This window comes from Rousettus aegyptiacus, unplaced genomic scaffold (assembly GCF_014176215.1).
Source record: "Rousettus aegyptiacus isolate mRouAeg1 unplaced genomic scaffold, mRouAeg1.p scaffold_m13_p_2, whole genome shotgun sequence".
NCBI classification, from domain to species: Eukaryota; Metazoa; Chordata; class Mammalia; order Chiroptera; family Pteropodidae; genus Rousettus; species Rousettus aegyptiacus.
In genome coordinates this window covers 126,583,823-126,597,841 of record NW_023416295.1, presented here as the reverse complement: position 1 = coordinate 126,597,841, position 14,019 = coordinate 126,583,823, and the positions used below count along the sequence as shown (strand labels likewise).

Genomic DNA, 14,019 nt, shown 5'->3' with positions numbered 1-14,019 from the left:
AACTAACGCTGCTGGTGGAAAAGGAATTTTGAATACTGTATTATTAAAGGACACTCTTGTAGTCACAAACTTACATTGCTCAGGTTTCATTATTGTGTGGTAAAGGTTTTCTCTAACTTGAAATTTAAAACTATTAACCAAAACTATTGGTTAAATAGTCTAAAACTTAGGACATTTTAGCATGGAGTCAACAGTGAAAATAACATAATTTTGTACTGGAGATGAGAAAAGTAATGACTAAATTACAAAATTCAGTGCTTTTAAAGGTGCCTTTCTGTTCCTGTTTCTGTTGACCGATCACCAGGGGTCCATGGAGAGACTGGACACAGTCATATCTCCCGGACCATGGCCAGGCTGCGGACGCCGCCTCCTGTGCCCTGTTGTCAAAGTCTGTTTATTGTCTTTGGTCTTGTCTAAGTGGTAGGTGGCAAATTTCTCTAGGCCCACCTACACCCCAGTAATTGTCCTTGTCTGAGTGTCTGTTTTGTGTTCTGTTTTGTGTTCTCTGCGCAAGCGATGCGAGGAAACCAGAGTTCACAGAAGACATCCTTGGGGTGTCTCCTGCAACATTTCTAAGAAAGATAAACTTATAAAACAAAAAAGGGGAATATGGAACACCCTGAGACAAAGGCTTAATAGAGCATTATATACTTTAAATTTTTTAAATCAAGATGAACAAGGCAGCACAGTGGCTCATCGGCATTAGGTGCAACAGACCAGTGAGCCTTTGCAGCTGCCAGTATACTACAAGGATCTGAAAGGGCATTGCGTGCCTGCTGAGGTACTGAAATGGGGCCAAGGTTTTGCATATATCTCTACAGGAACAGAGAGGCTTTGGGTCCCAGCCAAGAATGTCAGGCTCCGGGACCAGAGAGAAGCGGCAGGTTGTTAGTGAGTCGGGGCAGGAAATAACTCCAACTACTCTATTCCTTGCAATACAGCCCTGATTACAGCACAGGTAAGTGGGGTACAAGCTGAGACAGGAAATTATTCATATTGGGCGTATGTGCCCAATCCTCCTTTAAATAAGGCAGTGGAATGGGGAGATGCTTCAGTGGTAGTTTATGTTCATGATTCTAATTAGATGCTAGAGGGCTTCTCAGGCCTGAAGAAGAAAGGAGAGTGATTGAGAACTATATGGTGGGAACGGAAGGGATGCCAATTTGCATGGGAGCTGGAGAGCACTGTTTACAGCAGGGTGCTCAAGCATTGTTGACAATTTTGCAGACTTCTGAACAGAATGCTGGGGTAGGTCACTTGTTTTTGTTAAGTATGGAAGGATTTTAAATGTTACTCACTTTGCTCGAGCCTGTGCTCGGCTCCCCTGTATCATTATGAGGGGCATAGTGGGGTGGAATAAAACTTTAGGTTATATTTCATGTAAGTACTGTTCTTTTTACACTTGTATTAACTCTTCTATTCCTTTTAACAAGTCATATGAAAGCTTATATATTCTTAGAGCTAGAACTGGAGTATGAATGCCGGTTAGATTGTCTCGACCCTGGGAGGACTCTCCTGCCACTATGATATTGCAGCAGCTGATGGACCCTGTTAAAAGAAGAGCTAAAAGATTTCTTGGCGCGCTGATAACTGCCGTTATGGGTATCATCGCTGTTACTGCTGCTGTGACCATGGCTAGAGTGGCTCTGCATGAATCTGAACAGACTGCTGATTATGTTAGAACCTGGCATCGGGATGCTGAACGGTTATGGACTTCTCAAAGACAAATTGACTCTGTATTGCAAAGTCAAGTAGCAGATTTACAGCAAGCAGTTATATTGTTAGGAGATCAAATTGTTAGTTTGCAGTAACGTGTGCAACTTAAATGTGATTGGAATACTACTTCTTTTTGTGTAACTCCTGTATTGTATAATGAAAGTATGTTTGAATGAGATAAAGTAAAACAGCATATTTTGGGGTATGGTAATGCTTCAGGTTTAATTGCAGATTTGCAAACTCACATTGCTAACACTTCAAAAACAACTTCCTAAATTACAGAGGATCGCAGTGCTACAAAGCATGGTCAATAGTATTGAAGACTTACATCCTATTTCACAAATTCATGGGTTATGGGTTATTGAACTCATTTATCATTTCTTGGATTGTGATTCGTTTGTTGCTTGTTTTTCTTTGTTTGGTCTGGAAGAGACTCTCAAGAAACCAAAGACTAAGAGAGACTCGGGCCGCTGTGTTCTCAGTGATGCTGAATAAAATTCAGCAAAAAGAAATGGGGGAGCTGTACCGTGCCTCCCCACAGAACAGTTTAAATCATGCTCTTTTTATTTTAAATTTTTTAACTGTGGATGCTCAAGGACTCTCCGCTGCAGAGCGTTCCTGGCATCCAAAAACTCAGACTACATATGCGCAGGATGCTGAAAATGCCCCGTGGCTGCCAGAAAGATTGGTCCAGTTCGAGGGGACCTCTACCCCTCCAGAGATTACTCCTGATGATGGTGATGATGCTGGGCCCTCTGGTTGAAGGAGAACTGTATTGAGCCTATGTACCTGATCCACCAATTTTGCACACGTCCATTTGGGAAGACCCAGAAATCATGCTGAGAGTAAATGACACGTGCCTGTTGGATCAACCATCGATGGGAATGATGCAAATACAGACTGAACAAAGATTTAATTATACAGGCTTTGGGATTGGATTACCAAGTTGTTTTATCAAAAATGGGACTATGCCTGGCTGCCTGAATGCTTCTAGGCTGGAATCCTTGCTGTTGTATCTCTTATAACAACGGCTGCTACTGCCATTGTTACTTTGACTCAAACTGCTCATTTTGTTAATTGTCTAAGAATGTTACCATGGCTTTAGGGACTCAGGAAAATACTGATAAACTAGAACAGAAGTTGGATGCACTATATGACATGGTTCTATATATGGGGGATGAAATTCTAAGTTTAAAGGTAAGATCTCAGTTAAAGTGTCATGCAGATTACAAATGGATTTGTGTCACTCCAAAAAATCTATAATGAAAGCCAACAGGCATGGGACAGAGTTCATTCACATCTCAAGGGTGTTTGGCATAAAGATTCGTGCAGAAATGCATGGCATAAGGCACCAGGCTCAGGTTTGAGCCAGTTATATGTTGCATCTCCCATTTGCAGAGGCTGGTAGTCAAAGACGGGTAAGAATCCTCCAGGGCTGGGACCAACCTAAGACAGGGCATGAATGCTAGAGATTCATATGCCGACGATGGGTAAGGCTCAGGCCTGTGGAGGGTTGCCTAAGACAGGCACAGTCTATCTGCACCATAGCTGAGAAGGCTATGGCATTTATAAAATAAAGGGGGCGATGTTGGGAGCCATTTCAAGGCAGTCGGACACTGCCAGTAAAGCTGGGAGTTTCGCAGAGTTGGCAAGCTGTGTAGTCTGCTTACTGGGCGGGGGGGGGGGGGGGGGGGGGGGGGGTGGAGGGAGGTGCACCTGGCTTGGGGTAGAGAAACTGAAGGTTCTTTGACCATGGGAAAGAGCATGTTAAGATAGCTACAAGGTTTCAGTGATTGTATACTTTTTGCTGCTTACACACTCTGTAGGGTATAAATATGCTGTGCTAAATAAACTGGGGGCTGCTCGGTATTGGCTGGGGGCCCTCCTGACTCTCTCTCTTCTCTCTGTTTTTTCCTTAATCTTCACTCCCCCTCTCGGGTGCTGTTTGACTTTGGCCAGCTGGTTCCAGCAGAGAAGAAAAGTTTTAACTTTATACAATTAACTATAGTCAGACCTGTTTACCTCACATGGAGCCAAGATGACAAGCTCATTTTGAGGTATTAGTGTCATGTGACATTACAAAGCATATATATTTTGCGATAGTGTTTTTCTGTTAACACAGATAATGTAAAATAGCTTCATTTCCCTGGGCTCTTTCCTCAATCACTTTATTATTAGTTAATACTACATTAATACTACTGTTAATTAATACTACATCAATACTGTAATAAAAATCTTTAATAAAAATTTGCTGGCTGGTATCCAGTGTAATGCTCAGCAGTGTGAGTCCAGTAGCATTATTGATTAACTGTCATTCCAACAGCACTCTCGATTAACAGGTAAAATAAAATCATGGCTTAGCTAACATTTTCACCCAACTTATGCTGACAATCCATTTCTCTGATCAAATTGCTCTTTATTTTTTTAAATTAATTTATTTATTTAAATTAGTTTCAAGTATGCAGTACATTGGTTAGACATCTATAATGTTCATAAAACAATCCCACCAATTGCTCTCTCCCTTCCCTGGCCCTCCACTTAGCCATCAATCATATTAATGCTAACTGCATTCCGCCTTCCATGCTCCCCATACCAAACTATCAACTATTAATTTGTACTTCTTTAATCCTTTACCCCATTCTCCCAGCCGCCCAACCCCCCTCCCCTCTGTCCATCACCAAATTGTCCACTATATTTGTGAGTCTGTTTTTGATTACTTTGTTCTTTTTGTTCCTCAGATACCACATGTAAGTGAAATCATATGGTATCTGTCTTTCTCTGTCTGACTTTGTTCACTCAGTATAATAACCTCTAGGTCCATCCATGTCGTTACAAATGGTAGGATTTCATTTTTTTAATGGCTGAGTAATATTTCATTGTATATATGAACCATAATTTCTTTATCCAATCATCTGTTGATGGGTTTTAGGTTGCTTCCATATCTTGGCTATTGTAAATTGTGCTACCATGAATATTGGAGTGCATAGATCTTCATGATTATTGTTTTGGTTTTCTTTGGATAAATACCCAGAAATGCAATTGCTAAGTCAAAAAGTATACACATTTTTAATTTTTTGAGGAACCTCCATATTGTTTTCCATAGTGGCTGCACCAATTTGCATTCCCACCAACAATGTATATGGGTTCCCTTTTCTCCGCATCCTCGCCAGCACTTGCTGTTTTTTTTATTTATTCATAATAGCCATTCTGACAGGTGCGAGGTGATATCTCATGGTGGTTTTAATTTGCACCTTGAGCATCTTTTCATATGTCTGTTAGCCATCTGTATTTCCTCTTTGGGGAAGTATCTGTTCAGGTCTTCTGCCTATTTTTTAATTAGATTGTTTGTTTTTTTGTTGTTGAATTGTGTAAGTTCTTTATACATTTTGGATATTAATCCCTTTATCAAGTGTATCATTAGCGAATATCTTATCCCAAACAGTTGGTTGTCTTGTTTTGTTGATGATTTCCTTTGGTGTACAAAAACTTTTTAGTTTGATGTAGTCTCATTTATTTTTCCTTTTGTTTCCCTTGCCCGACTGAAAGAAATTCCCGTTAGTAATATCAGAGAGTTTACTGCCTATGTTTTCTTTTAAAAGTTTTTTGGTTTCGGGTCTTATATTTAAATCTTTAATCCATTTTGAGTCTATTCTTGTATACAGTGTAAGAAGGTCCAGCTTCTTTTTTTTTTTTTTGTATGTATCTGTCCAATTTTCCCAACACCATTTATTGAAGAGACTGTCTTTACCCCATTGTATATTCTTACCTCCTTTGTCATATATCAAGTGAGCATATAAGCATAAATTTATTTCTGTTCCATTGATCAATGTATCTGTTTTTATGCCAGTACCATGCTGTTTTGATTAATGTAACCTTGTAGTATAGTTTGATATCAGGTAGTGTAATGCCTCCAACTTCGTTCTTTTTCACAAGATTGTGCTGGCTATTGGGGATTTTTGAAGGCTCCATATAAACTTTAGGATTGTTTGTTCTAACTCTCTGAAAAATGTCATTGATATTTTGATAGGGATTGCATTAAATCTATAGATTGCTTTGGGTAGGATAGCCATTTTAATAATGTTGATTCTTCCTACCCATGAACAGGCTATATGCTTCCATTTATTTGTATCTTCTTCAATTTTTTTTTCAATGACATAATTTTCTGAAAACAGGTCTTCTACCTTCTTGGTTAATTTGATTTCCAGGTATTTTATAGTTTTCGATGCAATCGTAAATGGGATTATTTTCTTAATTTCTTTTTCTGAAAGTTCATCACCAGTGTATAAAAATGCCACTGACTTCTGAATATTTATTTTGTAACCTGCTACTTTACTGAATTCATTGATCAGTTCTAACAGTTTTTTGACAGAATCTTTAGGGTTCTCTCTATATAGTATCATGGCACTGGCAAATAATGAGAGTTTTACTTCTTCCTTTCCAATTTTATTTCTCTTTCCTGTCTTATTGCTGTGGCTAAGACTTCCAATACAACGTTGAAAAGGAATGGTGAAAGTGGGCATCCTTATCTTGTTCCTGATCTTAAGGAAAATATTTTTAGCCTTTCCCCATTGAGTATGATGTTAGCTGTAGGTTTTTCGTATGTGGCTTTTATTATGTTGAAGTATGTTCCCTCTATTCCCACTTTGCTGAGAATTTTTATCATAAATGGATACTGGATTTTGTCGAACACTTTTTCTACATCTATCAATATGATCATATGGTTTTTATCTTTCGATTTGTTAACATGGCGTATCACATTAACTGATTTGTGGATATTGAACCAACCTTACATCCCAGGGATAAATCCAACTTGATCATGGTATAAAATATTTTTAATATATTGCTTAATTCAGTTTGCTAATATTTTGTTGAAGATTTTTACATGAATGTTCATAAGAGATATTAGCCTATAGTCACTCTAAAGATTAATAATAATTATTTCCTTCCTTCTGTTCACTTTGGGCTTTGTTTGCTGTTCTTTTTCTAGTTTTTTTAAGTGTAAAGTTAGATTGTTCATTTGAGCTTTATCTTGTTTCTTGAGGTAGGCCTGTATTGCTATGAATGTCCCTCTTAGGATTGCTTTCACTGTGGCCCATAAATTTTGAGTAGTTGTGTTTTCATTTTTATTTGTCTCTAGGTATCTTTTTGATTTCTTCCTTGATCTCATTAATAACCCATTCATTGTTTAGTAGCATGTTATTTAGCCTCCATGTGTTTGTGTGTCTTCCAGTTTTTTCCTTGTAATCGTTTTCTAGTTTCATATCATTGTGATCAGAGAAGACTATCAATATGATTTTAATCTTCTTAAATTTACTGAGACTTGATTTGTTTCCTAACATGTGGTCTATCCTTGAAAATGTTCCATGTGCACCTGAGAAGAATGTATATTTTGCTGCTTTGGGGTAAAATGCTCTGAAAATATCTATTAAATTCATCTGTTCTAGAGTATCTTTAGGCCCATGGCTTCTTTGTTGATTCTTTGACTGGAAGATCTGTCAATTGGTGTCAGTGGGGTATTAAAGTCTCTTATTATGAATGTACTACTATTGATCTCTTCATTTATGTTGGTCAATAATTGCTTTACGTATGTAGGTGCTCCTATGTTGGGTGCATATATATTTACTAGGGTTAGGTCCTCTTGATTTATCAATCCCTTTATTATTATGCAATGCCCTTTTTTATCTCTTATTATAGCCTTTATTTTAAAGTCTATTTTATCTGATATAAGTATTGCTACCCCGGATTTTTTTTTCATTTCTGTTTGCGTGAAATATCTTTTCTATCCCTTTACTTTCAGTCTGAGTGTCATTTGATCTGAAGTGGGTCTCATTTTCTTATCCATTCAGTTACCCTATGTCTTCTGATTGGAGCATTTATTCTGTTTACATTTAAAGTGATTACTGATAGGTACACTGTTACTGTCATTTTATTATTCGTTTCCTTTTTTACTCTTTCTCTTTTTACAGAAGACCCTTTAACATTTCTTGTAATGCTGGCTTGTTGGTGATGAATTCTGTCAGGAAATTTTTCTGTCTTGGAAGTTCTTTATCTCACCTTCCATTTTAACCAAAAGCCATGCTGGGTAGAGTATCCATGGTTGCAAATTCTTGTTTTTAGTAACTTTAAATATTTCTTGCCATTCCCTTCTGGCCTGCAAAGTTTCCATTGAAAAGTCAGCAGACATTCTTATAGGGGTACCCTTGTAATTAACCAGCTTCCTTTCTCTTGCTGCTTTGAAGATTCTCTTTGTCTTTGACCTCTGGCATTTTAAGTACGATGTGTCTTGGTGTAGGTCTGTTTGAATTCCTCTTGTTGGAACTCTTTGTGCTTCCTGAACTTGTATGTCTAATTCCTTTGCCAGATTAGGGAAGTTTTCTGTCCTTATTTCTTCAAATAGAGCCTCATTCCCTTGCTCTTTTTCTTCCTCTTCAGGTTCTCCTATGATTCGGATATTTTTGCAAGGTATCTTAAACTATTCTCATTTTTTTTAATCCTTTTTTCTTTTTGTTGTTCTAATTGAGTGTATTCAGCTACCTTGTCTCCCAATTCACCGATTCAATCTTCTGCTTCATCCAATCTACTGTTGATCCTTTTAGTGTATTCTTCATTTCCATTATCATATTCTTCATTTCTGTCTGGTTCATTTTTATGGTTTCTATGTCCTTTTATATGCTTTTGAGGTTCTCACTGTGCTCATCCATTCTCCTCATAAGTTCGTCAAGCATCCTTATAACCATTATTTTGAACTCTGGTAGGTTGCTTACCTCCATCTCATTTAGCTTATTTTCTGGAGTTTTCTCTTGTTTCACTTGTGTCACGTTTCTTTGTTTTCTCATTCTATTAGCCTCTCTGTGTTTTTTCTGATGTGTCAGTAATATTTGTTTTGTCTCCCAGCCTTGACCAGATGGCCTAATGTGGAAGGTGTCCTGTGTGGTACAGTGGCACACTCTCTAATCCCTTGTTCCAGGAGTTCTAGAGGTGATCTTTGTGTGGAATGTGTGTGCTCTTCGGTTGTCACCAAACCTATTGTTGTTAGTAGATCAGTGGGTGGGATTAACGTTCAGGCCAATTGTGTGAATTGGCTGCACTCTCAGGATAAGAGTTGCTGTGTAGGGGCTGACTCCACTGAGTAGGATCTTCCCTGGCAGGCTTGTGTACTTGTTGCAACCACCCTTTGTGTGTATCACTACTGGAACCACTCAGGAGTTGCTCCAGTGTAGTCTGATGCCAGCTTCCAGATGCGTTAGTTTTGTGGCCCCTTGGAAAGGGCTCCCCCATAGGCCAAGGTCGGCCGCTGCTTTAGATCACTCAGGGCTACATGGTGAGAACTACAAAGCGATCCGCTGATGGTTGTTTCCTATGCTGGATCTACAGGTAAGTGGAAGAGACAGCACTGTATGCAGGTCTTGGTTATCTCTTGGCCCTGACCTATGGCAGTTTATGAGAGGGACCAGTGCTCCTCAAGGCCTGATACTGCCTGTCGGTCTCTGAAACTGGATGAGCGTTTGGGTGATATGTGTGTTGAGTGGAGCAGAGACCCTGGAATTCTCCTGGGTCTAGTGAGTAAATTGCCCCCTACCACTACAGTGTCAGTTTACATGCCCACATTGTCTCCGTGGTTCACTGTACAAGTTTCCACTTGTAGCAAGGTCAACTGCTGCCTACCCTGGGCCTAAATGCGCTACCCCAGAGCAGGGACATCTGCCTATCAACATGCGGTGGGAACTTTGTGTACTGGATGGGGCAGGAACTCAGGAAGTTAAGGGCCGTCAGGCTAATACAAACTCCTGCAATCCCCTTAAGAGATATTGTAGCTTGTACAGGAAGCAGTGGTCTGTCCACGACTGTTTTCTTCGAAATGCACTCACTGCACTAGCCAGGGACTGTTGCCTGCACTAACTGTTCAACCCCAGAGCCAAGCAGAGCACAAGAGACTGCTGGTCGATGGGCTGCAGGCACTTTGTGGCTTGGAAGAAGTGGGATCTCAGAGCGACAAGGTCCATTCGGCCAAAATAGCCTCAATTTTACTGAAACTTCTGTGCCTGGGCATTCCCGCTGTAGACCCAGATCACAGTAAAACCAGCTGCATTCAGGAGTGATTCCACAGATCCCTGTGCTCTCCAGACACAATATTGCAACTCTTGCAGGCAGCAAAGGTCTGCCTGCCATTGATTTTTGTGCAGTGACCACCCTGTGCCAGCCAAAGTTTGTTGCCTGTGTAGATTAGGCGATCAGGGGAGGGGAAGGGCAGGGCTATGTCAGTTCACTGTCAGTGGGCCACCTGGGGCAATTTGTGGGTAGGGTGGGGCTAGGTCTCATTGAGATAATAGCAGTGAGATCAATACAGCCTCAGTCTTGCTGCAAATTTGGTAACTATTGTGAGTTCCCACAGAAGACCCAGATCACAGCAAGACCAGCTGCTGTTTGAGAATGGCCCACAAGTCCCCAATATTTACCCAAGTTCGTGCTGGCAGCAGTGATCTGCCTAACCCTATAGACAAAATGCGGCTCACAGCACTGGTCACCCACTGGGAATGGAAATGTGGCTTACAGAGCTGGCTGCTTTTGCTTGGATTGAAAAGGCCACTCACAATGATGGCCACCCCACTGTGAATACTTGGTCCTGAATCACTCGGAGCTGAGCTTAGCAGCAAGCCAATAACACCTGCCCTGAACAGTCTGCAGGTTGGGTGGGACAGGATCTCAGAGAGACAATGACAGTCAGATCAAAATAGCCTCAATCTTGCTGCAAATTTGGTAACTGTTGTAAGTTCCCACAGATGACCCAGATCGCAGCACGACCAGCTGCTGTCTGGGACTGGCCCACAGGTCCCCGAAATCTGCCCAAGCTCATGTTGGCAGCAGCGATCTGCCTGATCTTATCTCTGAAATGGGGCTCACAGCAGTGGCTGCTATTGCTGGGATTAGAAACGCTGCTCACAACAATGGCCGCCCCCACTGTGAATACTTCACTCTGAATCACTCAGATCTGGGCTTGGTATCTAACCAGGAACAACTGCCCATGGCAGTCTGCAAGTTAGGCATGGTGGGCTAAGATCAACACTTCCTAATGGCTTTGTGGGAGAGGTATGCACAATCAAGCTGGATGTGGTCTGTAGGTTACCCTGTAGGGGGACCAGACTAAAGCACAACGGTGACTGCCTTTCCAGCCCTCTTTCTGACTTAATAATGGAGACTTTTTCAGAATGAATCCTGCACAAGCCTTAGACCCACTGCCAGTGTCCCAGGTGAGTGTCCGCAGGTCAGAATATCTTTGCACGAGTTCTTCAGAAGGATATCTAGGGCCTCAGTCGCCTTCTGTCTCACCCAGGTGGCTGGAATCCCCTCTAGTTTCTACAGTGTTATTAGAATCTCCTCTTCTTTGGGCTGGGACCCTGTGTTGAAGAGGCTTCAGATGAGACCAGGACTCCCCTCTCCTGCAGGAGAGCCTCTGCAGCCTCATTCTCCCTCCTGATGATTCTCCACCACCTGTAGGTGTGGGTCCAGCCCAATTCAGGATCCTCCTAGCAACTTCAATGTGGCTCCTTTATATTATAAGATGTAGCTAAACTTCAGTTAATTCTCCACATTGATTATTTTATAATTTGGTTGTAATTTCAATTCAGTCCTGGGAGGAGACGAACTCTGCTTTTACCTAGTCCACCATCTTCCCCCATACTTCTCACCAATGTCTCTCTTTTATTTTTACATACAGACGAGGCCATAGTCAGGAATCAGTGATGAAAAATTATACAGCAATAACAACATTCATCCTGATGGGACTGACAGATGACCCAAATCTACAGATTCTGCTTTTTATCTTTTTGTTTCTAACCTACTTGTTGAGCATTGCTGGGAATCTGATCATCATCACTCTCACCTTGGTGGATTCTCATCTTAATACACCCATGTACTTTTTCCTCAAGAATTTCTCCATCTTGGAAGTCTTATTCACAATAGTCTGCATTCCCAGATTCCTCTACACGATGGCATCAGGGGACAACACTGGTACTTACAATGCATGTGCCACTCAATTATTTTTTGTTGTTGTCCTTGGTGTAACTGAGTTTTTCCTCCTGACGGCCATGTCCTATAACCATTACATGGCCATCTGCAAACCTCTGCATGACACAACCATCATGAACAACAGAGTCTGCTTCAAGTTCCTTATTGGCTCTTATTTGATTGCTCTAATCATTGTCATCCCATCATTTAGCATGGGCTTTGAGCTCAAGTTTTGTGACTCTAATATCATAAATCACTTTGGATGTGATGCTGCTCCCATCCTAAAGATTATATAGGGTTTATAGAGCGACTTGTCGTGGTCCTCGCTGTATCGACACTCCTGTTCATCTTGGAATGTGTAATTATGTCTTACACTTACATCATAAGAACTGTTCTCATATTCCCTTCTGTCCAGCAGATAAAAAAAGGCTTCTTCTACATGTTGTTCCCATATAATTGTGGTTTCCATCACGTATGGAAGTTGTATCTTCATCTACATTAAACCATCTGCAAAAGAAGGGGTAGCTATTAATAAGGTTGTGTCAGTGCTTACCACCTCAGTGGTTCCAGTAATGAATCCTTTCATTTATACTCCGAGGAACAAGCAAGTGGTACAAGCTTTCAAAGGCATGCTCAAAAGGGTTGCATCTGTCTTAAAGAACTAAAGGACTACAGAGTACAAAATGACAAATTATAAAAGAATCACCCATCTCAATTTTATTTTTACCTAATTATATATTAGTCATGGTTTTATATATCACAAACCCAGTCTCTTACAGTTAGTGCCCACTATTGAAACATGTATTAATTTTTTAGCTCTATCCCCAGAAAGACATGGGAATAAATTTGTAGTAAACATTTATAAAAATACATTCATTATTACTCATGGAATCAAGAAATGTTGACAGCATTAATTTACTATCATATTGGTGCTCAGCTACCCCTCTTATACTGACCGACATGTCCTGATCTAGTCTCAGATTTCCCAATAACATCAGTGACAATGATCTATGTATACAGAAATGACCCTATTATTGCCTTGTTTGATAAAACTGTCTCTCCCACTTTCCCAGGAGATAAAAATGTAGACTAAAATTTTCTTCTAATTCCATTTGCTTAAAAGTTTTACAACTTCTTTTTATAAAAGCCAAAATTCTTTCTAAATAAAATTTCATATTCTTATCATTTTGTGCATATCTGTGTATGTCTGTGTGCATTTGTTTCTTTTTTGGGGAATGTCAGATTAACAAGCTTAAAGGGGCTAATGGGACAGGTGAAATATGACAGCTTGTACTTTCATTCTGTTCTGTTATCCCAGTTTTCTACTATAATAATTTTTCTAAGTACAAAAAAAAAATTCAATCTCAATCCCACAGGCTTTCAAAATTAACCAATGAATAAAGAATAATTTTTAAGTGCTCAGTTTTTGCCTTTTCAACTTAGCCCCTCTTACCCACTAACTCTTCTTTCATCATAATTTTCTATTGTTTACCTGCTGCTCTAAGAAGATATATACTGTACCAGAAGTCAGAAAGTAAGTACAAGTTGTACTCTGACAGTTCCTACCACCTACTCAGACAAATCCTTTAACTACTTCATCCTTTCCAGATCTCAGGAGGTGCTAAACTGAGTAGCAAGGTGGAGGAGTAGGGAAGCACTAGAAAACAGGTAAGAAATTTCAGTGATATTTGGGGATATATTTGAAGCTGATTTACAACACTAAAAAATTGGACCATAATAGATCAGCAGTCTCAATATTACTGGTGCCAGAGGTAAGGAATAAATAAGCCTTTTCTTCAGCTCAAAATTACATGAGGTGAAATGAATCTTCATTCTCCCAAACCCATTCACACTCTGTCCACTGGAAATCACTGGGTGTAGAATATGCCTTTAAAAACAGAATGGGAAGGAAAGACCTGTAGGAATTCTAAACTGTGGACTAAGCAGCTCTTGACTAATAAGTCAGATTATCAAGCTAAAAGAGCAATGAAAGGACACATTTAGTTTTTTGAAGGTAGATGGGAGTAAAGGTGTGGCTGCAGATAATGATTTTTCTTAGTATCGCTTTTTCAACTAACTTTGAAAATAAATAATCCCCTTGTCATATGAAATATTTTTCCTATGATTATTTTATTAATATTTCTCTCTTTGCTGAACACTAAGCTCCATGAAGTCAAGGACTGTCTCTACTTTTCATTACCAAATATATTTCCAGTCGAGTTAAATATTACTCCATACACCTCTTCTATTGAGCTGAAGAAAGCTTCAGCCATTCTTACCTTTCTCCCAACCCAGTAG

The 14,019-nt window shown here is 39.9% G+C and overlaps 1 protein-coding gene and 1 pseudogene across 1 annotated transcript; both read left to right on the top strand.

The window, feature by feature from the left end:
* Nucleotides 1–315: 315 nt before the first annotated feature.
* Nucleotides 316–3,378, top strand: LOC118613737 (annotated as a pseudogene).
* Nucleotides 3,379–11,365: 7,987 nt separating this feature from the next.
* LOC107521274 (olfactory receptor 6C2-like) lies at nt 11,366–12,862 on the top strand. The gene is given in 3 exon segments (XM_016165821.2): nt 11,366–12,009; nt 12,012–12,142; nt 12,144–12,862. Coding segments are annotated over 3 exon segments (927 nt in total). The 5' UTR covers nt 11,366–11,456; the 3' UTR covers nt 12,387–12,862.
* Nucleotides 12,863–14,019: the final 1,157 nt, after the last annotated feature.